General features: G+C 38.4%; 1 protein-coding gene across 3 annotated transcripts in view; it reads left to right on the forward strand.

Annotated features, from left to right (window-relative positions):
• erbb4b (erb-b2 receptor tyrosine kinase 4b) overlaps positions 1 to 23,420 on the forward strand; it is a 198,319-nt gene that overhangs the window by 136,054 nt on the left and 38,845 nt on the right. For 2 of the 3 annotated variants that reach the window (XM_088414940.1, XM_088414942.1), the window contains exons 9-17: positions 8 to 134; positions 1,448 to 1,521; positions 5,047 to 5,137; positions 7,010 to 7,209; positions 9,388 to 9,520; positions 11,877 to 11,970; positions 15,203 to 15,357; positions 17,098 to 17,142; positions 20,314 to 20,446. In XM_088414940.1, coding sequence (XP_088271066.1) covers positions 8 to 134; positions 1,448 to 1,521; positions 5,047 to 5,137; positions 7,010 to 7,209; positions 9,388 to 9,520; positions 11,877 to 11,970; positions 15,203 to 15,357; positions 17,098 to 17,142; positions 20,314 to 20,446 — 1,052 coding nt within the window. Of the gene's footprint in view, positions 1 to 7; positions 135 to 1,447; positions 1,522 to 5,046; positions 5,138 to 7,009; positions 7,210 to 9,387; positions 9,521 to 11,876; positions 11,971 to 15,202; positions 15,358 to 17,097; positions 17,143 to 20,313; positions 20,456 to 23,420 lie in introns of all 3 variants that reach the window. The other variant, XM_088414941.1, reaches the window with a different exon arrangement.

Here is a 23,420-nt window from a genome sequence, read left to right on the forward strand (position 1 = left end):
GCTGCAGCATGTGATGGCATCGGAACCGCCAGTTTACAAACGGCCCAAACGGTGGACTCCAGCAACATCGACAAGTTTGTAAATTGCACCAAAATAAATGGCAATTTGATTTTTCTCATCACTGGAATTAAAGGGTGAGACATGATTATACAGTAGTTTCTTTGCAATCCCGCATACTCATGATTGAAAGTACCATATTTTCCTCACTATAAGGCGCTGCTAAAAGCCTTCATTCTTGTCATAAGATAACAGTATGCCTTATAATCTGGTACAGCGCATAAACTCTGAGTTTTTATTTTTGGGCGACCAAAAAATAAAATAGCTTATTTACAATTTAAATATTTCAGTTTTGACATCTGAATTTCAGTGATGAATATGTTTTTTAATACACACTGTTTCACCCTGTTTCAAATGATGAAATGCTATATATGCCCCAATTTTGATGCAATGAAATTATAATTATACCTTTTTAAATGCTTTATTCATCTTAGCATTGATCTAAAAAGTTATTTTAATGTAATCAAGAGGTCACAAAATGTTATTCTTAATTTCTGATGGTTATTAATAAAGTTTGACTGCCTTATTTGATTGTTATGTTTAGATTCCCTACAGTACAGCTTCATCTAGTGGATGCATAACACAACACCAGCCATTACTGTAGCTTCTACTTTATGTGCATTATAATGCGGTGTGCTCTACATACAAAATGAAAAGTGATAAAATAAGTTTTTTTATTGAAGGTGCGCCTTATAGTGCAGAAAATATAGCACTGAAAGTATGAAAAACGATGCATTGTCGCATTATTATTATTATTTCTTTTTTTTTTTTTTTTTACTTTTGTATACATTGCCCTTCCTTGAACTCATTCACCACCATTGATGACTACAGACAAGATGGCTTTTAACTGGGCTGATCATGAATAAGTTTATTTTTATTAACAAAATGGTGGTCATAACAACAACAACAAAACACAACTCAATAATTGCTATCTTTGTTAAAAATTGATTTTGATGACTATAGGTCTCTATGGCAGTGAATGAGTTAATTTCAATGAATAGTAATGTCAAGTAAAAAATAACTATTCATGTTGCTTAATTATATGTCCATGAAGTACTATATACTATATATATATATATATATATATATATATATATATATATATATATATATATATATATATATATATATATATATATATATATGTTATCATATAAGAACACAATGCTTGCATACTTATTAATGCATACACGCACACCAACAAACACACACACACACACGCACAGATATAAACAACTCCTTAAGATATTTTTGTGAAACTTGTAACCGCCTTCTTTGTAATAAAATGAAAAGCAGAGCCCGAGAACACCAGAAGCTCATATTTCTCCCTCCCGCTTTTGCAAAAGATTGTTTTGACTCTTGACAATATTCTTTTGTCGTACTTTCACAGGGATGTCTATCATGACATTGAAGCTTTGGACCCAGAAAAACTTCATGTGTTTCGCACTGTTAGGGAAATTACAGGTAGGTTTTCTTCATACAGCATCGAGAAAAAGCTCCAAATTGATTTACTATCAATTGTGCATGGTTATTTAATGTCGGCAAGATTTTGAACTTCAAAAATCAAAATGTGCACATTCGGTTTGTGGTTGATGTACTTTTGTGTGAGTGTTTAAGTCGAGTTCTCGTTCTCCCGCTCTGAGGACAGACATAGCAGCACATGATGAAAATCAGTTGAGTCTTTCAATCTCTTGTGGATCTGCTGCTTTTCCCTCGAGGGGGTCCCCAACCTTAAGTTGCACGTCCCAGTTTCCCCTGCACGTACCGTGAAGGAGACGTGGCGTGCATCATTAATCCTTCAGAAGCTCCTTCCTCTGAGTGCTGTATGCTTGGCATTGATTTACTTTCTGATAGTTGAGTAAAAAAATACAATATTAGACATAGTAAACTCATCCGTTTATAAAGGGTCTTTTTTTAAAAGCCTTTCCTCAAAGGATTTATGTTTACTACTAACATTAAATCGGGTATGTTCAAATGTCATATTATGCTAATATGTAATCCCAAAATAGTGGATAACTTTTATAATGAAGAAAACTAAGCAATGTTCAATTTTGATTGACTCATTCATTTCCAAAGACTTATTTTTACATTTTTTTTTCTTTTTGTTTTGTTTTTTTTGTTTTTTTTTGATGAGTCAAGACATTCCATCATGGGATTTCTCCATGTTTTTTGTTTTGTTTTTTTTTCTTTGTTTTTTACAGAAGGTTCTAGAAATGGCTGGTACTAAAAGTACAAAAGTAATTACCTAATGTAACTGGGTACTGGATTACTTTAGGTAAACAAGTACTGAGGTACTAAAGTGTTGAAGTCATTAAATGTCTTAGGATAAGCAGTTGATTAATTTACGACTAAAGTACTAAAAGGTCACATTTGCTTTAGGTAATGTAGTACTATAGTAATTGATTTCTTCAGTGAATCAAGTAATTAAGTGATTTGTTAAGGTTGGGAAGTCATCAATTAATTTGGGATAAGTAATTGATTACTTAGGGTACTGAAGTTTTGAAAGCAAGCATTTGCTTTAGGTAATGAAGTGCTAAAGTAATCTTTTACTTTAATCTATTGGTAAAATTACTTTAGAATAAGTAATTGATTTTTTTTTATGTACACGGGTGTGCACAATTGGGTATTTATGGCCAAATGAACTTGAGCCGCATCGCTTTGAGCACATTCGTTAAATTTGTTACTGTGACTCTGTGTTCACCGACCGTTCACAATGTGGGAAATCTGAAACACACTTAACCCGCAACAAATAGATAAATTATGGAGATGAACACAAAAAAATATGAGGACTTTACAAATGATTGCTGCTTTAGTTTTTACATTGTCAGTGCATCCTATACACGGTAAGGTAGAAAATATGGATTACGGTATAAAATCAGAGTAAATTCAAATTGACTTGCGTACTTCTGTTTTCAGGATAACTGTCTATGAACAAACTATATGACTTTTAAGATTAATATCATAAATTCTAGTTCAAAAGGAAAAGAAATCTGTTTTTCTTGTTGGGTGGCGAAGGCAAACAGATTTAGTGAGAGAGTGTGTGTCTGCTCAGCTTGTCATCTCCCCGAGCTGTCAGCGCGACAAGACATTTGACGGAGGCAGACGACCTGCCTTTGTGACCCCGGGGGCACAAGTGCTTTTCCTTTTGTTTTTAAATGAGCTCATCCTACACATGGCACACTTGGCTCAGCTTTTACAATTACTTTTCCTCTCTTTTCTTCCTACCCCCAGCCCCCCGACACCTTTTTTTTTTTTTATTATCGTCTCTTCAAAACATTGGCTGTTGGCTGCGCAATCAAATCAAAATGAAGCCTCTGATGCTTGGCTTTCTCATTATTGTTTCTTGCGCTGTAATTTACCACAACTTGAACCCTCTTAACCATTGCATGGGAGCATTGACCCTTTTTTTCTAAGTGGCTACATGCTGTAATTTGTTTTATACATGACATTCACACGTGTGCTCTTAGCAGAATGTGTTGAAGTACATGATCTTTTCACATCAACTGGAAAAAAAATACAAGGCTCTAAGACTGCACTGTATCCACCCTTCAAAACCATTTGCGTTCAAGATCCCTGGGAAAATTAAGACGAACAGTAATTCCTAATCCTTTGTATATTTTAACTGAAGGATGTCACATATACCATCATACCCCAATTATAGGACGCACCCATAATTTTCAAGTCAAATTCTGATATTTTCTATATTACCGTGTATAATACACATAAACAGTTTGGTGAGAATATAAAAGCTAAACTGAATAAATTCTTCATATTTTCTTGTGCTCGTTTCCATAAATTATATGTTTGTTGCGTGTTAAGTGCGTTTCAGATTTCCCACGTTGTGAAGCGGTCAATGTTGGTTCGTTATGTCCCTTAATGCCACGGGGTATCCACACGCACAGTTCAATACCCCGTAGAGGCACGGGCAAGTATGTTCAAACAAAATACGTTCAAACCTATCGGCAAATACGTTCAAATGAGCTCGCCAGTCAAAAAACATTTAGTCTGGCATGCATTTTTGCCACCTGTTTGGTGACCACGTTTTGTTGCTTCAGAAGGATTTGTATAGAATTCATCACACGTTAAATTAGCCACAACCCCGATGCGTGTATTCTCACTTTTGTTTTTTCTCATTTCTTCATCAAACATACTTACTATGCCTCACACTCCACTCTGATGCTGCGGCTCTTTGGGGATTGGTATAAACAAAACAATGTCCACAAACTGATAAAGATGTTGTTGAAGGTTATTGGCCTCTTGTCTACCAAAAGGCTCCCTATTTACCTCATCTCGTTTTACCTCAACAACTTTCCTCCCTTCCCGAGTAAACATTGCGCATCCCGCAGGAGAAAAATGTTCAGTTTAATATAATAGGAGTCTGATTGTTCATTGATTAGACAAAGTGCCTCACTGACCAGCACACCCCACAATGACTTTGTTGCCGTCTCCACCACAACTTGACTAAGACGCAAGTATTTGTCATGACGGAAAGGTAACCAAAGTGTTGTTTTAATCTCCAAGAAACGCAAATGTTTTGTTACGTTCCAATTCCGTCTCCCATCCATTATTCCACCTGATATTACTTTCTTACCCCCAGATCCACTTATTTTGTTTGTCTTCTGATATTGGCTAGAGGATTGTACCTCCTACTGGTCTCTCCTGAATATTTCATATTTTTCAATCCATTATTGAAAATCTTAAATGAGCCACATCCACCCTCTCAGCTCCTCATCTTTTTAAATGATTCAACGACTGAGATGCGGATCGCTTAAAGGAAATGCAAAAATGTTGATATATGAGACTTGATGAGACACACACATACAGCTGGCACCCGAATATGGCCTGGAGCAGTGCGGTTACTATATCCTGGAATGCTGCTATTCCTAGAGGGATGCCAACACACACATACACTTTATCTTCTGTTCTGTCTGTCAGTAGCAGTGACTCATTAAAACCTGGGTGTCTGTTTGTGTTTGTGCCCCCATTTAGGCTTTCTGAACATCCAGTCTTGGCCTGAAAACGTAACAGACTTGAGTGTTTTTAGCAACTTGGTAACGATTGGGGGAAGATCTTTGTACAGGTACGCACTATTCACTTCATGTTTGATGCAAATATAGCTATGAAATGTAGAAATTATTACGTTGATTATCACTGGATACTATTCTGATTATATGCATAACAGGATCACATTTGGTACACTGAAACGTTTAAGTAAGGCTAACATTTGGCAAGTCCGCACTTTTTAGACTTCTTTTTGAAGGTCAAGACTTTAGGGCAGTGGTCATTTCCGATATATATATCCGGGGATGACCTCCTAAGAGAAAGAGCCAGATGGACTGTCATGGAAAGACAAGTCTCTGTATGGCATGAACTACCATCAAATTCAAGGAATGGCCAACATCTAGAAAACTTACCAGTGGCTGGAAAATGCCGGACTGAAAGACAGCATAGAGGCACTAACCATGACAGCACAAGAAGAGGGTGCGGTCTTCTAAATTAGGCAGGATTCCGATTGTAGGCTGCACAGAGAAGCCCTGGAAATGGTGCAGCATTTCAAAGCAAGTTGTAAGATGCTGGTGAACAAGGCATACATGGATTGGCATTACCAGGTAGCAGGAATATTGTACTGGAACATCCGTACCTAATGTTGATTAAAGGTCCCGCACTCGAGATGTGCGATTTCCAGATCCTGCCTGAACAGAAGGCAGTAAAGAGAAGGAGCCAGATGGATCTCCACATGGCATATTCATACCACTATCAAATTCAAGGAATGGCAAATGTCTAAAAAACATGCTAGTGGCTGGTAAAAGATGAATGAATTATTGACTATGGATTATAGGTCCCTCAATCAAGATACTGTATGTGATTACCAGATCTCGCCTGATTAAATAGTGGTGAATAAATATCATAAGACAATAATTGTGATAGGTGTAGCAATCCTGAGTGATAGCACGATCCGGAGAAAGAAACACAACACCAGGGGAAATACTTAGTTGAAACGGTTGACACAAAACTGGATGGATCAGTCCAGTAGATACCAGGAACAACATCTGACATCTCCACGGAGAAGTGTGCAATAATGAGGACAGCTAAGATCCTGAGCCAAACCTTCAAGCGCCCAGGTAGACGACCTTGGTTTGAAGAAGATACCGCCCAGGTGGCAGAAGGAACAAAAACAATATACTGTTGGACCGAAACCCTGTAGAGACACTTTTGAAAGCTGGTGGTCTGAAGGTTTTAGCATAACTTATTGAATATATTTGCTTAGCATTAGTCCCCCACTCGTTTTTTTTTTGTCTTTTTCCCAAAGGTGCTCTGAAGATTGTCTGTGACATTTAGATGAAAGACTTAATAGATGTGTCGAGTTATCTTGTCGAGTTATCTTGAGTGTGCACCAAGAACACATAAGTCAAATGCACAAAGAATTCATTAAAAAATAAAAAGAAAGAAGAAAATAACAGATCAGACTGGTTCCCAAAAATTGGTTCAACATCAACATCAAAACGTTGAAAAGACATTAGTTGAAATAACTTTGGTTGAACAGCATGTATGTGATATATGTATTTTGTAATGAAATCGTAATACGGTTTTTATTTTTTTGTATTTTTGGGGGGGACGGGGTCAATCTTAATTGGTCTATGATGCATTTGCTGCGTTAAAGCAATACAGTGTGTATAATCTTCTGTCTAATTCATTGATTTGGGCAAATGTTGAGTCATTCAGAGCCAACGACGGCTATAGACGTCAAAATCCATTTTTACTGGGCTGGCAGTGAAAGAGTGAATGCAGTGGCTAGTCTGCAACTTATTTTATCTACTTCAAACACAAACAAGAAGTGTGATCTTGACTAAAGACAAACATCAAAGTCTTATTCATTGCATTCCCTTTATATGTGATTCTTCTTCAACCTCTTCTTTGTTTCCTTTCTTCCCCCCTGCAACCGTTCCCTCAGCGGAATCTCCCTGCTGGTGTTAAAGCAGCATGGCATCTTATCACTTCAACTTCAGTCACTCCGGGAGATCAGTGCGGGCAATGTGCACATTGTAGAGAATAGCCAGCTGTGCTACTACCACACAGTCAACTGGACCCGACTGTTCCGTGCTGCCAACCAGAAAGCTTTGACCCGCAACAACAGAAACCCGCAGGAGTGCTGTAAGTTCACACCACCCCCCCAAAAATCACGTAGCAATCAATATCCAAAATGCTATGTTAGGTTTTCATCAGGTCCGTGACACAGTTTGATTCCCGTCTTACCAGGCAGAATATAAGCAGTTCAAAAGAATACTCACTTTGAGTTTTGTTTTTCTCTGAGAAGAATTTTTTTTCTCTTTATTGTGCTGTATCACATGCTACGAGAAGGTCAATGATCGTGTTTAAAAGGTTACATTGTGAACGAGTTCCTTACAGGCTTTTGTATAATAAATCATCAAAAAATTCTATCTATCTATCTATCTATCTATCTATCTATCTATCTATCTATCTATCTATCTATCTATCTATCTATCTATCTATCTATCTATCTATCTATCTCTTTCTTTCTTTCTTTTTTCTATCCATCTATCTATCTCCAGTGTATGGCTCTCTCTGTCTCTTTCTATATATATATATATATATATATATATATATATATATATATATATATATATATATATATATATATATATATATATATAATTGTATAATTGTACAATACAATTATATATGTGTATTCTGAATTAACTCAGTCCCCAAAACCAGAATAGAATCATGACACATGCAAAAATTCAGCGGCTGTTCTCCCCTCCCGTCCTTCTTGTTGCCCTTGCTCAAAGATGTACAAATGCTTAGTTATAAAAGTTGCTTTTAAAGTTGGAAATGTTGCAATTTCCCTTTCTTTCGTCACCTCTGGAGTTTTTGCCGTGTTAAGTACCCTGTCAGCTTGAGACCCATCAGATCCTGTTTACCAGCCACATAAAAAAAAAGTAGTCGAAATGTTTTGATCCTCTAGTGCATGTTCAAAAATAAATGTAACCTCTACTTTGAGTATTTCAATGTAAGCGTCCCCCCCAAAGACGGTTTGTGTATCTTGCAGGACAAAAATGGAGCATTCATCGTCATTTAGTTCACTCTGGCACGTTTATCTATATCCCTTCGTGCGCAATAAAGAATTCAGAAAAAGTCCTTTACGTTTGTAAAGGTGAGACAAAACAGAGACAAAAAGGAGTGAAGAATCTACACCGCAGGGTGGAAAACTCTTTGTAGCTTCTATGAAAAAAGGGAAACGCATATATGGACTTCTTAGCGGCCATGCTTGGTAAGGTGTTTCTTTGAAAAAACAATTCCATTCCAGGTGCACTCAATGATGCTTTTATTGCAGTTTTTTTTTTTTTGCTCTTCCAAGCATTCCACAATGCATTTTTACTGTGCAAGTCACACTAATCTTTTTGGCAGATGTTTATCCCTGGAAGCGGATGCCAACATCTTTTAACGGGATCTATTTAAAATGCCTTATTTTCAGGAACGACGTGTTCCAAATGGAATACAACTTAGCACTGAAGTTGGAAGCTTCTCTTCTGATTTTCTCTTCAAACAGACCGTGTGGCATCTGAAGGAACATCTCGGGTCCTTTATGGCCTCTGTCATTAGTGACTCAGCATTTTTATAAAGGCGCAGCATCGCGCCGTTGTCACAAACTACAAAGTGCTACATTTTCATTCCTACACTCTCACATATACATTTCAAAGGATGAAGAACGTACTCTTGCACACAGATCCAACAATCGGACATAATGAGATGTGTCACGATGTTTAATTGGGGATTGGACGAAGTGAGATTTTACCAAGAGACAGCTGTTTTGAATGAAGTTTGGACCTACGTTTGCAGTGGTATCTCTAGGCCTATTTTATTCAGCAACTGCAGAAAATAGAGTTTAATTTCTGGCTCATCTACCATAAAATAACATCACTAATGTTGGCGTGGATTTTTATAGAACTTGACCAAATAAAGCCAAACAAAATTTTGCAAGCGTAACAATACCACGATTTAGCAATGAGTTGCGTCGTGTTCCTGAAGTAAAAATGCTTGTATCTCCGTTCCCTATTTGTTATTTTTTCAGTCCAATCGTTGCTGACATTTTCAGTAAAATCCATGGCATGACATGGCATATACTGCAGACCTTCAAACCAACATGTATGTTTATCATGTGATAATCCCGAAATATTATTCCCCGCTTCAGAAATCCCTCCATATTCTTTACTAGTGATTTAATAGGTGTGGCTCCACAGTACAATAATGTCGGTTGTTCCTTTCTGTATTTATTACATGAGGTACATGGTTACGTTTTATTTTCAGCCAAGGAGCATATGGTTTGTGACCCATTATGTTCCGACTCTGGATGTTGGGGTCCTGGACCAGACCAGTGTCTTTCGTGCAGGGATTTCAGTCGAGGACAAAGTTGCGTGGAAACCTGCAACCTTTATGAAGGGTAAGTGATGCCTGACAATGTCGAACGTTTGATGTTATGTAACACTTCTTTATGAACCCAGATATGAGAGAAAAGACCCTTTAGTCAGTTTATAATATTACCACTAAATGAAGAACTATTACGTTTATTACGGCAGCAAACTCATGTAATGGCGTACAGCCAGGGAAAGCTGCACAGATGTGCACCTCAAATGTAAACAGCTCGGTAGAGCAATGATGCAGCACTCGCTTTTCCCTCCATATGAAACACAAGACAAACAGAAAATAATGGATACAATTGCATATCGCAGCCATCCTGGAAAAGACACTGAGGCATAGTTAAAGGCTACCCGAGGCACACACACGCGTGGGAAAATGTATATGCTAATTGTGGTTGAAAAACAATAAACTATTACTGCTGCACAGGATTCCTGCTGGTCTTTGGTAAAGGTGTGAGCCAAACTCACTTCATATGATGAATCACTAAGGCACCCTGGTAGACAATCAAGCAGCAGTTTTTTTGTTGTAACAACAATATGCTTGTGACAGACGACTGGTTGTCTCTGTCTCGTAAACATTCACTGCACTGCTCAAGTTTTTTTTTTTCCTGAAAGCAAAACAGCTAAAGCATATATTCGATGCACTGTTCTACAAAATTAGCTTTTGGGAATTGGGATCACATCCGTAGATAAAACATGGTCATTCCCTCAAGATAAGTATTTTTTTTTTGTATACCCTAATATGCAGTAATGCACATCAGATGTGGCTTAAAAAAGTCCACCGTATAACCCAGTTCTCCATATATACGGAAATTTCATGAAGCAGACCTTACGTCCATGTTTGCCGTATGGTCTGAAAATTATGGGATAGGAATTTTTACATTGATATGGAAATAATTCACAGTTTATTAACCCCTGCTGAAAAATGCAATATTGTCCTTATCACATTAGGCACAACAGCAATCAAATAGCTGCACTTCAGATTCTGTCTCGGTTTATGAATATTTCTGCAGGCAATTACAAGAACTGTTTATATTCTTCATGAAACAGAATTGTGGTACAAGCTGTCAGTCATAAAGTAAAGTTTCATTTAAAAACACCACGGGGCTCTTTGTCATAGCTTTTAAGTCCGGCAATATTGTTAGGCCACTCAGGATGGCAATTAATACTTAATAAGTCTGAGGGTTCAAAAGAACAAATTAAAGTGAAAAGGTAAGTCACTTTGAAGAGCAGCCCTGAAGAGTGTCATCAAGGGGGGAAGGGGGGAGGCCCTGACTTTGAACATCTAGCTTGATGTTCTTCACCTCACACCCGACAACGCTCGTCCCTCTGGTGGGTTCGACTAATAACCCCCAAAATAATTCTACTTTATAAGTGACTGTTCACCCATGAGAGGGGGGGGCCAGAGATGTGGATAGGGCGGGGGGGCTAGGCGTGTCACTGCGTGTCACAGTCACTGCTTGCGCACGGGGCCACGCCGTGCCTACCCGTCCAAAAAGTCGTCAGCACCATCTTCAATCCCTCGCTCTTCAACTTCTCCCTGTTGTTGTCTGTATTATTACCGTATTTTCTACAATATTAGGCACACCTAAAAGACTTCAATTTCCTCAAGAGTTGACAGTGTGCCATATAACCTGGTGCGCCTTATACAGTGCATGAACCAACAGTTTTCATTTTGGGGGAGGATGAAAAAAATAAAATAATTGAATCATCATGTACATTTTTCAATTTTTACCTTTGCATTTCAGTTATGAATGTAATTTGGTTTGAAAATGAGATATGCTATAGATCGTACCAATTGTGAAGCTATTTATATTGGGACAAGGCACAACGACCGTGTTTTTGGCAGTAGAAAGTGCATTTTTAAATCGACAGAACAATATATATAAAGTTTTTGATTTGATAAAAATCAAATATTTCATATTTAATATTAAATCTTCAGATAGTACTTCCTTAAATCTTTATTCATAATTTTTGATTGTCTATTAATAAAGTTTGACTGACTTATCTGATTGTTTTGTTGATATTCTCTTCAAGGCAGCTCCATCTCGTGGATGCATAATGCAACCCCAGCCACTGCTGCAGCTTCTATTCTATGTACCTTATAATGTGGCGTGCTTTATATATGAAACCCGTTTTAAAATATGCCATCCATTGAAGGTGCACCTTATCATCCGGTGCACCTTATAGAGCAGTGTGGAGCAATAAAACAATATATCTAAAGGTTTTTGTTTCAAATTTGATGAAAAAATATATAAATATATAAAATATATAGTTTGTGAATGCAGGACTGAGTGCAGTAGGTAAGGAATTGATTTACTATTTTGTTTTATACCATGAACATTAGACCACATCTTTCCTGTGCACTATTTCACGCAGGGAGATTCGAGAGTTTGCCAACGAGTCAGTGTGCGTGGAGTGCGATTCCCAATGTGAACGGGCTGACGGCAATTCTTTGACCTGCCACGGGCCAGTAAGTATACCTTACCAGAGCCTAAATTCAATGTTGACCTTGAGCTCATAAATTTGCACACATTGGCCAGTAAACTGCGTGATATAATATTTGTTACTTTCAAAAGGATCTATCTATCTATCTATCTATCTATCTATCTATCTATCTATCTATCTATCTATCTATCTATCTATCTATCTATCTATCTATCTATCTATCTATCTATCTATCTATCTATCTATCTAACAATCTATCTATCTATCTAACAATCTATCTATCTATCTATCTATCTATCCATCCATCCATCCATCCATCCATCCATCCATCCATCCATCCATCCATCCATCCATCCATCCATCTATCTATCTATCTATCTATCTATCTATCTATCTATCTATCTATCTATCTATCTATCTATCTATCTATCTATCTATCTATCTATGTATGTATGTATGTATGTATGTATGTATGTATGTATGTATGTATGTATGTATGTATGTATGTATGTATGTATGTATAAATCACAAGCAAACAACATTGCAAAGTTAGCCACACTGCTTTTGTTTTGAAAATATGTATTATCCATGTAAAAATAAATAAGCGCAATGAGTAAAGCAAGCAGATGTTTTCTTAAAATGTTTTTTTTTTCAAATCTAATCTTAATTTTATGATTTAAAAAATAATTTCGGTATATTAATGTAAAAATGTTCACAAGCAATTTAAGGTGTCAATCTAACATGTCTAAGTCGGCAACACTGGTTTAATTTTGAAGATATATCAGCTCACCTTTCCCCTGAAAATTGTTTTTTAAAAAAAGCTTGAATTCATCAATAAAATATATTACTCACCGAAGCACTGTTTACGAATTTTCAGTGATTTCCTATCATCCATCCAGCAAAGCTGTAAGGGCTGTTTCATTCACACTGAAATTTGATAGATATTTTTTGTGTGTGAGCCCTTGACTCACGTTGGCCCCATATGTGAGAAAAGAACACGCTTTGTCTACATGTCTTTACAAGCCCTTTCCTCCCACTCGCCATGTATCCTGTCATGCAGTGTATGATGGGAATCTCTCATATTAACCTGTTGCACCCTTGTGTAGCAAGCGCGTGTGCAGCCCAGGCGACCAAATGGATTACAGCAATCGTGTTATGCTTGCAGAGCCCATAGCAATTACATTAGAGTTTACACAAAGTGATTTGATTGGCCTAATGCCCCTGTGTCGTGAGGCTGGGGATATGACCACATTGGTGAGCGCAGCACGGCTGTCGAGAGAAAGACGGAAAAGCTTTGTTTCCTGAAGGTCTATCCTCGCTGGGACTACTCCAAACTAAAGAAAACATTTTGAAAAAATTCTTCTATTTTGCTAATTGCGTGCTATTACTTCAGCGCCGCGGCACAGAGAAAAATGAAGAACTAAACTATGGGCGCGTCCTCTAAATGGTTATTTAAAAATGTATATAAAAAACTATATATATATATATATATATATATATATATATATATATATATATATATATATATATATATATATATATATATATTTTATTTGACACCATTCAAGGAAAATTCATCCTCCAGCCACATAAACCGAGTTTTGACGCACAAATGTGCATTTTTTTTATCGGCCGTATTCTTACTTATGATAACTACCGTAACCAGACAAGCTAGAGGGCGGACATAAGTTGACTAGTAGCCAGTCCCTGTTGCAGCTCATGTTAGCTGAGGTTGTTACAGCCTAGTTTTTATTTGAAGAAGCAGGCTGACTGAACCACTGTCCGAGTCCATCCATTGTTCACGCACAGAAATATTACTAAATCCGAGAGGATCATGTAAAAGTTAGGATGAAAGAACACATAAAGCTATTCCATGTGACACCTTTGTTATTTGTGGCCTTTTGGCATATACACACAATCATAAACTTGGTGAAACCCTGGCTGCTTTAGGATGGTTTCGATTTAAGGAAAAAAAAACATTTGCGGTTCAACAGGAGCGAGTATTAACAGGCTGTTTGACCTCTTCGACTCCACCTTAGCACTGAGCATGGGGGTGTTATTGCAGGACATCAGGCTTCTTCAATCTAGCGTCTTTTGAAACAAAGTGAAGCATAAAGACCGTATTAAAATGATAGATCTGTGACGTCAGCGTAGTCATGACAACTGCATGCTCTGTCTGCGCCTGCGTACTGTTATGTATCATTTTGGCAAGTAAATGTTCCTCAAGCCTGTTGAGTGTCTGAAAGAACCCTTTTCTCCTTCTTTCTTTGCTCCCTCAAATACATTAGTAGCATAAATTCTCCTAGAGGCGGATTGTTATGGTCATAGTGAGCGCTCTGAGCGCTGGTTATTTTCAGCTTCCTCCTCTCACCCTGCTTTATGATTCTCATTTGCCTTAAGCCCTCCACACATGCTCCTTCACTCATTCAATCCTTGCATACTGCTTTTAAAAGATGTTTTATTTTATTCATTCTATTCTATACAGTTAATGCTGTGAAGCTTTTTTTTTTTTACGATTATTGACCAATAATCATATCTTTTTCTGCAATCCTTGTAACAGATATTTACTTCACTAAAATATTTGACTTTATGTGTAATCGTCAAATAAAACATGGTTCATTCTGTTCGAGCAGTTTTTCTATTTTAAGATTCATTTCCTGTGAAATGGAACTGTTGAACAAAATTAACAAATATCACTCACTGTCAAAGTATGTTTTTTTTCCTACGGTCTTCTCACATAAACAATTTTCAAATAAGAAAGTAATGCCACTGCAAACGTTTCTCTAACTCTTGAAAAAAAGTGACAGATGAAACGCATAACTTTGCCTCATGAAATCTTCACACCTCTTGACCTTATACTGGGCACAGCGGCCGCTTTCGGCCGATAGTCTAAACAGGCAAAACGGCCGATTCTGATGCATCTGATTCATGTGATTAGCCCATTGTGAAGCTGTGCAGGAGCCTGATAATGATCCTGATCATTTAAATCAGGTGCTGCAGATGAGGTTTTACACCAAACAAAAATGATAGACACGCGCCTTCAAGGACGGGAGTCGGTGACCCCTAATATACTGTTATTCTGATACATCCTGGAATATATCCATACAAAAGCATTCGGAGAAAACAATTCAAACAAATGGATTATAAGTAGTTACTTTTGTCCAAATTTTGATCACTCTATATTACACGTCCTCCAGAGATTTGACTGATGTTTGACTACGGCTGAGTAAACAATGGTTTTGTGTCTATTTCTGCAGGGCCCAGAGCATTGTGTGAAATGCATCCATTTTAAGGACGGTCCTAACTGTGTGGAAAAGTGCCCCGACGGGCTGCAAGGCGCAAACAGTTTTATCTTCAAGTACGCCGAAAGCAACAATGAGTGTCATCCCTGCCATGCCAATTGCACACAAGGGTGAGAAATGAAAAGTTTTTGATGAAAATTGTCTTTATGTACAGAGAGGTTCAATCCCAAACATCCCAAGATTTGCATAATCTTAATAAAAGGACATCACAATAAGCACTACATCATATATGTTTGTATTCTTATTACTGCTACGGGTCCTCCTTATCGTTCTCATTCCGAGTTCCTTGACCATAACGATACATACAGTATTTTTTTGCACTATAAGGCACGCCAGATTATAAAGCGCACTTTCAATGAATGGACAATTTTAATTTGGTTTTCATATATAAGGCACACCGCATTAAAAGGCGCATAGAATGAAGCTACAGTGGTGGGTGGGGTTGCATTATGCACCCACTAGGAGGAGCTGCGCTCAAACGGATGTCAACAAAACAATCAGATAAGTGAGTCAAACTTTTTAATCAGAAATTACAAGGCATTATAAGGCACATAGAATAGAAGCTTCAGTGGCTGGTGTTGTCAAAAGTTTAAAAGAGTTTGTTTTTTTTTTTTTCCAAATCTAATTGCAACCTAAAACCTTAAGATTTATCGACAGAACAGTTTCTCATGGTTCTATAGCTGGGTAGTCATAGAAGAAAATTATTCCTAATTGGTTCGGACCAATAAAAAGGTGTAATGTTTATTTACATAACTTTAAAACAAAAATTTAAGTTTTTTTTTTTTAATACTGTGCAAAATAGTACAAGCACAATATCACGACTAACCATAAACCATTTTTCCTGTTAATCGTAAAACAGTTTGAGTTTTTCATTTATTGAAACATGTCCCATCATGTTTATGCTTTACATGACTAAATCATCGGGCCATAACTTTGACACCCATAATATATAGCATGTCAAAATTTCAAACAGGATGTTATAAACGTTTTATTTGTAGAAATTACATTTATTTCTGAAATCCAGAGGTAAAAATTGAAAAATTGAATTTACTAACCCGAACCCTGCAAATGAAAATCCACAGTTTATGCGCTGTATAAGGCGCACTGTCTGCTTTTTAGAAAATGGAAGCCTTTAAGGTGCGCCTTATAGTACAGAAAATACAGAGCGTGACATATTTCAAGACCAGAGCAATAAATAGAGACTTGAAGAAGAAAATGAGCTCAAAGAAAGAGTCCTTCACATTTCTCTCCATCACTCGCTAGCCAGTCATCTCGTCATGCAATATTCAACACTGGTTGCTGGGACAAAATTTTGTATTTTACTCCACGGGGAGCGTGTGTCATTCGAGTGTGTTATTTCTCCTTTCCTGAGTGACAGCCCCCGGCTCACCGGAGCATAACAATGTAGTCGTAAATGGAAAACACCAGGCTGACACTTTGTCACAGGTACAGCTTCATAAGCAGCTCTCCCTCTCAAGAAGACAAGCAGAGGGAATTAGAGGGATCACACAAAAGTGGAGTGACAAAGGAGGACTTAAACCCATGTCCTGTATTTTTAACCCTTTCCTTTGCATGTGCAATCTTGATAACTCACCGTAGCAGATTTGGAAGTTACAATACAATACAATAACCAGGCACACCCTGGACAAATATCACAAAATTGCTACTGAATTAGCACTTTAAGCGCCAAAAATTTTATAGCACCACTAATCATTAATATATCTCATGTTTTGATAAAGACATAAATGTAAAAACAGAAACAAAAGCAAATAATGTCCATCAAATTACAGCTTTATCTGCTCATGCTAGTTTTTTATCGTTATTAAAATTGACTCGTATTTTTTTTGTAGGTGCACCGGACCAAGACTTCAAGATTGCATTGGCTGGATGGACAGGTACGATATTCGATGTCCTTCTTGTCAGGTTCAAGCAACCTAGAACATTTCATAATCAACATTCAGAAGGAAGACAAGTAGCTTTTACTGTCGAGTCGGGTGGACAGGGACCTGCACCAGATCTCCTTCTGTTCTAACTACATACCTCGTCTGCCCCTCAATTAATCATTTTGGTTTGCCCGAGTTACAAAGCCAATGTTGACTTTAAAGGTTTGGGAAAACATGTGGCAACAAAGCAAACAATCAGTTTGTGATCGTGGGGGGTGTAGGTACAATTCCATGCTGTGATTTTCTTTCTCAGAAATATAACGAACGGCCGGATCATTGCACTTTTGTTCTTACGGCCGCAGGAGACGTGTTGTTTCCTCACACCTTCTTCACAAACCACTCCAACAAAAAATATCCATGTCTATCAATATGCATGTTGCAAAAACAAATATGAGATAACCTATACACAATTATTCTAACATTTACAGTATATCATAGTCTGAAAAAAAACAATAAGTTCATGCTACAGTGATATATCATGAAAGTAGGAAATTTTAAGTGGAAGGATGCACTGGTGATGTGCTCAGCTCAAAATATTTCTTGAAACAAAAGGTAACAACAATGGTAGACGTCTCATGCGTATTGTCTGCAGAGGCATGGCATCCCATTCTCCTTGAAGGGCGGCCCTCAGGTCATTGAGGTTCTGGGGTGCAGAGTTTCCAGCCTCTACACGGCGACCCAGCTGATCCCGCAGGTTTTCAATGGGATTCGGGTCTGGAGAAAGCGCAGATCATTCCATTTGAGGTCCCTGATGATGCGACCTCGATGACCAAGAGCATTGTGATCCATGAAGATGAAGTTAGGTCTGTGTTGTTCATGTAGGGGCACTATCACTGGATTAATGACGTTATTCAGGTATTATGGGCTTGTCACTGTACCGTTCACAAAGTAGTTCAGGGTAGTTCTGTACCAACTGAACACCGCTCCCCACGCTATAACTCCGCCAACACCAAAACCTCGCCTGGTGACGACAGCGGCTGATGCATGTCCAGCGTTAATGCTCCCCGAGACCATGATGCATGACGACCTGGTCAGGTGCTGGTCGTTTAGCGCGCGGACCACGTAAATGGTTCCATACGGTCTGACATGACACTCGGGTGCCTTTGTGAGTCGTGTATTTTTAGCAGCTTCTTTACTGATGACTTGGCAGCCTTTTACCGAGGCCAACTGATGGCAAAGTAGATACCTCCAAATCCAAGGGAAGCCTTAGAGAACTGATGAAAATCTACACTTTGCTGCTCGACGCTCAGACACGGCGAACAGGACAGAGAAGGAGCAGCAGCAGAATGTAACTCAGCTGACCTGTTGAGCGGATCAGCTCTTATCAGATCTCTGATAGCGGTTGCGGTGATACATTAACCGGCCGGCTCATCCAGCAGCCTGGGTGTCGCACATCTTGTAAATCTGCCGCCTGTTGACAGCAATGCCTTTTGAGCATGATTTGAAGCGGCTTATCGGACATTCATTATTACAATAAGTCAATATTTCAGTGAAGGGACGTCCTGGACGTTTGATTAAGCTGTCACTCAATATTCACTCATCAAATTGACTATTCCCGGCATGGTTCTGTAGTCGTTATATTTAATCAAAGTGGGTTTCTAGATTGAATTTAGTACATATTTCCAATTTTGATGTTTGTCTGGTAGAGGATTATGTGATGTAGATTTATAGGTACGTTATTGAGCCATCTAAAAGCTGTTAAACAATGTTAAACATTCATCCGCTACTGTTTATTTGGGAAATGGATGGGTTACAACTTGAACTAGTTACCCGTGAACAGCAGTGCACACACTGCTTGCATACGTTTAGCTTTTGTGATGGACAAATGAAGCTTCTTGAAGGTTTTTGAGTTTTTCCTTCTTCTTCTGGGAGCTTTGACAGGGGATGCTGTCGTGTACCTTACACTGAAAGGATGTCTCGGTGCGACTTCTTTTCTGAAGGAGGTCTCCACATGACCTCTTTTCATCTGTGAAGCCCTTTGAGACTTCGGTGATTTAGGGCTATACAAATAAAATTTGATTGATTGATTGAAGCTTCTTGAAGCACCTGTGATATTTTTGACTCCTTGATGGCACTACTGAGTGAAAGATTTGGTGGAATTTAGCCAAAGCAATTTGATCATCGACTATGATATAAAGTGCACAAACAATATCTTGCACTAAAATTCTTCACTACATGATATTCTGCACTACATTATTAGCACAATTGTCTCTGTTTGTTGTTGTTTATTGCTATTTTTTAATTGCTATTTCTTGATTGCTCTATTATGGAATGTAGTAACTCCAACCTAACTGGCGGTTGAGGACCCCTTCACCAACTTTTTCATTGTTCTCACACGTTTTTTCAAGGTTAATGGCGACCAGAAAACCCGTGCGATAAGTGAACTCCTTGTGCTCTTGACGGACATTGTATGTACATAAATAAAATGCTTGAAATGTGATTAATAATACTTCGCTTACCTCTCTTTCCCACGCCTGAAATACGGAGGTTGAACATGGGTTTCTTTTTGGGCACAAAGTTTATTTTCTTACATAACAAACAACATACAGTACATGGTGAGCGGCCGCTAATTCTCTCTGCAGCCCCAAGCACCTCTCCTCTAACACATTCCGCAATTTTTCATAGAGGGGCAGGCTCAGCATATGTTGTCATTCCACTCACACACCTACCCACTCCCACATGTATGTCTCCTCACAGGTCCCTCGCTCACATCCTCTAGCGCACCGCCTGTCAGTCGTGAAGAGTTGTTGCCAAAACTTTCATAAGGCCATGAATCCGTCAATGTAGAATATCGAGCAATGGTTTAGTTCTAGGCAAAAGTGCCTCTGTTTTCGGTTGAACAAGAGCGAGTATTAACAAGCTGTTTGTTTGCTTCAGACTCCACGTTCGGACTGAGCGTGGGAGTTTTTGCATTATGTTGGGCAGACGCTGCTGGTCTTTTGAAAACGTTTTTCGCCAAGCTTCATTTTACCATCACTACTTTTGAGATTCATAATACAAATGCTACTTTTCCATGGAATACAACATCTTTTTCAACCTCAATCCAAGTGACGATTCTTCATTCATTCTAAAGACTTCTATCCTGTTTACTCCATCTCTTTTCCTCCACCTTATTGTCCTCAGAACTCCTTTGATCGCGGCAGGGGTGATCGGCAGCCTCTTCATGGTGGTTATCGTTGTGCTGAGTGTGGCGGTGTCTGTGCGCCGGAACAACATCAAGAAGAAACGAGCTCTTCGTCGTTTCCTAGAGACTGAGGTGAGGAAGGTCCTTATTGGCAAGATGAACCGTATCAAATCGAAGCAATGATTCACACTCAAGGAGGTAGTCACCAAGTTGACATTTTAGGAGATTTTCTTACATCGGTTTATAAAACTTTTTTTTGTCTGAATGCCTGAAGTCCAGATTTATATACTTACAATCTTTTTCAGATAAACATGTGCTTTCAAGTGTCTGTGGAGGGGTTGTTTCCCTGTTTACAAAATAAAATGCTAACAGTCTCCAGATGGTGACGTTGAACGTAGAAAAAGAGGCTTGGGTTTACCTTTTAGCATTCTGCCATTCTTTAAAACAACCGTTGTTACAAAATCATGACGAAAAAGCACAGGAGGGCACATTAGTAGGCTGACTTTGCTGTGTTAAAACAGGAAAAGTAAAGTACTGTCACATTATTTAAGGTGCTGGTTTTCCCATTTGGAAAATTAGGTCTGGTAGTGTGTGCTCTTTACACTGGCTAGTACAGTACTTCGTGTGCAACTGATCTGAAGTGGAACATTGCTTTTGCATTTGTTATTACAACCTCCTATTATGGTTGCCACAAAGATAATCCGGTGCCATTTCACTCAGTTAGGAGACTCCCACTGTGCAGAATAACTGTGCAGGTACTTCATCCATGGAGGTGGAGATTGATGGGAGAGTGGATAATGGCAGACATAGTCAAAGGGAAGCAGGTGGTTGCTGGAGAAGTGGGTACAGCTGAACTTGCATGAAGACAAAAGTTGGCAGGCACTATCCACTGGCTTGGAAACAGAAAAAAAAATAACCTCTTCAATGCCGAGTTAGTTGATATCTTGAATTTTGGACTATGAGCTGCTATTTTTTTTCTCACACTTTGAAACCTGGGGTTTATAATCTAGTGCGTTTTATCTGCAGTTTTTTACTAGCCACCAGGGGGTAATCCCCCAGTAAACAAAGGGATACAAAAGAAGACGCTATCGAATTGTTGGTTTTGACTCTGAACTGCTGTTTTACTTGGCAGCAGGGGGCTCTGTCCACCAGTAAACTCCAACAAGTATGTTACTGTTGTGATGGAGCACTATTCTAATAATCCAAGTGTCATGTAGAAATTCTGTTGGTCCTGGTATTATTTTTAGACATGCAGGCATGTTCAATCGGTGGTGAAGGCATGATGTTGTTGAAATCAGGCAGTTTGAAATAGTATTTTAATAAAAGAAAAAAAAATCCATGCACTATCTTTCTGCATCTGATGTTACAACCGGCGCCTTAGAGTCCAGGGGGACCTATACATGAAAAATATTTTGTTTGTTCTTTTTTTTGTTGGCGCGGTTTATAATACGGTGCGACTTATTGGCCGAAAAATATCTTAGTCAATAAAATTGTGTGATATAGACCAGAGTTCTCCCACCTTTTTATCACCATGGACCGGTCAACGCTTGTGATTTTTGTGGTGAACAGGGAGGGACTGCATATAATTTATAATGTAAATCTGTAAAGAAGAAGAATAAAATACACCAAAAAATGATATCAGTGTTTCTTTCTTAAATATCAAACATCACTATAACTCATAACTCAGTCACTTAGGTAATTTCCATATGTAAGAATTATATAATTCACAAACATGTACACAAATTACAGTGATTTAATCAATTATATAACTGAATTACAAATGCTATTCATTTCAATACAAAACGTTTAGATGCTAATGAGTTCTTAAAAAGGCAGCACTAGAAGAACATGCTGAAGACAAGAACTATTATTAGCTAGCATGCTATCTACAGCCACAAATTGTAATTTAGTTACAATAAGTTGTAATGTAATGAAAGTAATTTTTGGATTATTATCACAAATGAGAACATTCTTGCAAAGAAAGTAATACTTAAGACACTTGTGGGCCAGATTTTACAGAGAGAGAACAATGTGTGTGTCATTGATAGAGACTGCTCTCAAGTGAGGCCAGACCGTCCTTACTCATAACAAAATGTACCATCAACAGCAGCCAGAGGTGGCACCAAAAACCAAAGATCAAGCTGAACAAAGCACAAATATTCTGTTAAAGGGTAAACTCAATGGGTTCCCAAACATTATTATTTCAGGTGCGGTCCTTGCAGCCCGGTATCAGTTGATCCACAGACCGGTACCACACTGCAGACTGGTGGTTGAGGAATTCTGATATAGACTATATAGTGAATGTGTGCATGTTTTTTAATTTTGTGTGTGTGTGATCCTTATTGGTGCTGGTGCTAGCCTTCCTGCACACTTTGTTTCAATTGACCATGTTGCAGTTTAATCCAATTGCCATAATCTTATTGAACATTTCAGCACCACTAGTTAGAGTGAGAATATAGACAGTTCCCAGTCCCACCATACTGCAGTGCAACAATGCTGGACAGCTCCTTGCAATGTACAGGAGCATTTGTTTGCGTGTATTTGTGCCTCCCTCAAGATGCTGATTTATTATTCAGTTTCAATGAAGAATCGCTATTGTTTTTAATCAAACTGTTACAACCATGAGCCGGAGGGAAACAGAGCGGCCCAGCTTGTAGTGGCTGGCTGATTTACACTCTGCGATTATCTCCGCCTTCCCTCTCCTGCTCTTGGATCTTGGATACTATTTTCCTAATCCTCCGTATATTGCTTCCGTTTTATATGGTTTTGCTTTTGCAAGCAAGTCGGATGCATCTTCTTGTTGTTTTATTTCCATCAGGGTCCCTTCTGTCATATATTTTTTTGATGTTTGAGGAGTGATGATATACCAGTGTGAACCATTTATCTGTCCTTTTTTTGCCCCTCAACGTGAATCCATATTGTTGGAGTAAGGACCACACCTTACGGTGGATTCGAGCAGAGTTCCCCAACTGTCGGTCCACGGCCCCGTACCGGTCATGGGCCGCACCCAAAATAATTTTGTTTTGGAACTGATTTAGCGTATCCTGTAACATTACTTTCATTTATGCTTTTTTTGGCTCAATCTTTTTAGCGCGGCCTCTGGCCG

This window comes from Hippichthys cyanospilos, chromosome 5 (genome assembly GCF_059441005.1).
Source record: "Hippichthys cyanospilos isolate Australia breed blue-spotted pipefish chromosome 5, RoL_Hcya_1.0, whole genome shotgun sequence".
NCBI classification, from domain to species: domain Eukaryota; kingdom Metazoa; phylum Chordata; class Actinopteri; order Syngnathiformes; family Syngnathidae; genus Hippichthys; species Hippichthys cyanospilos.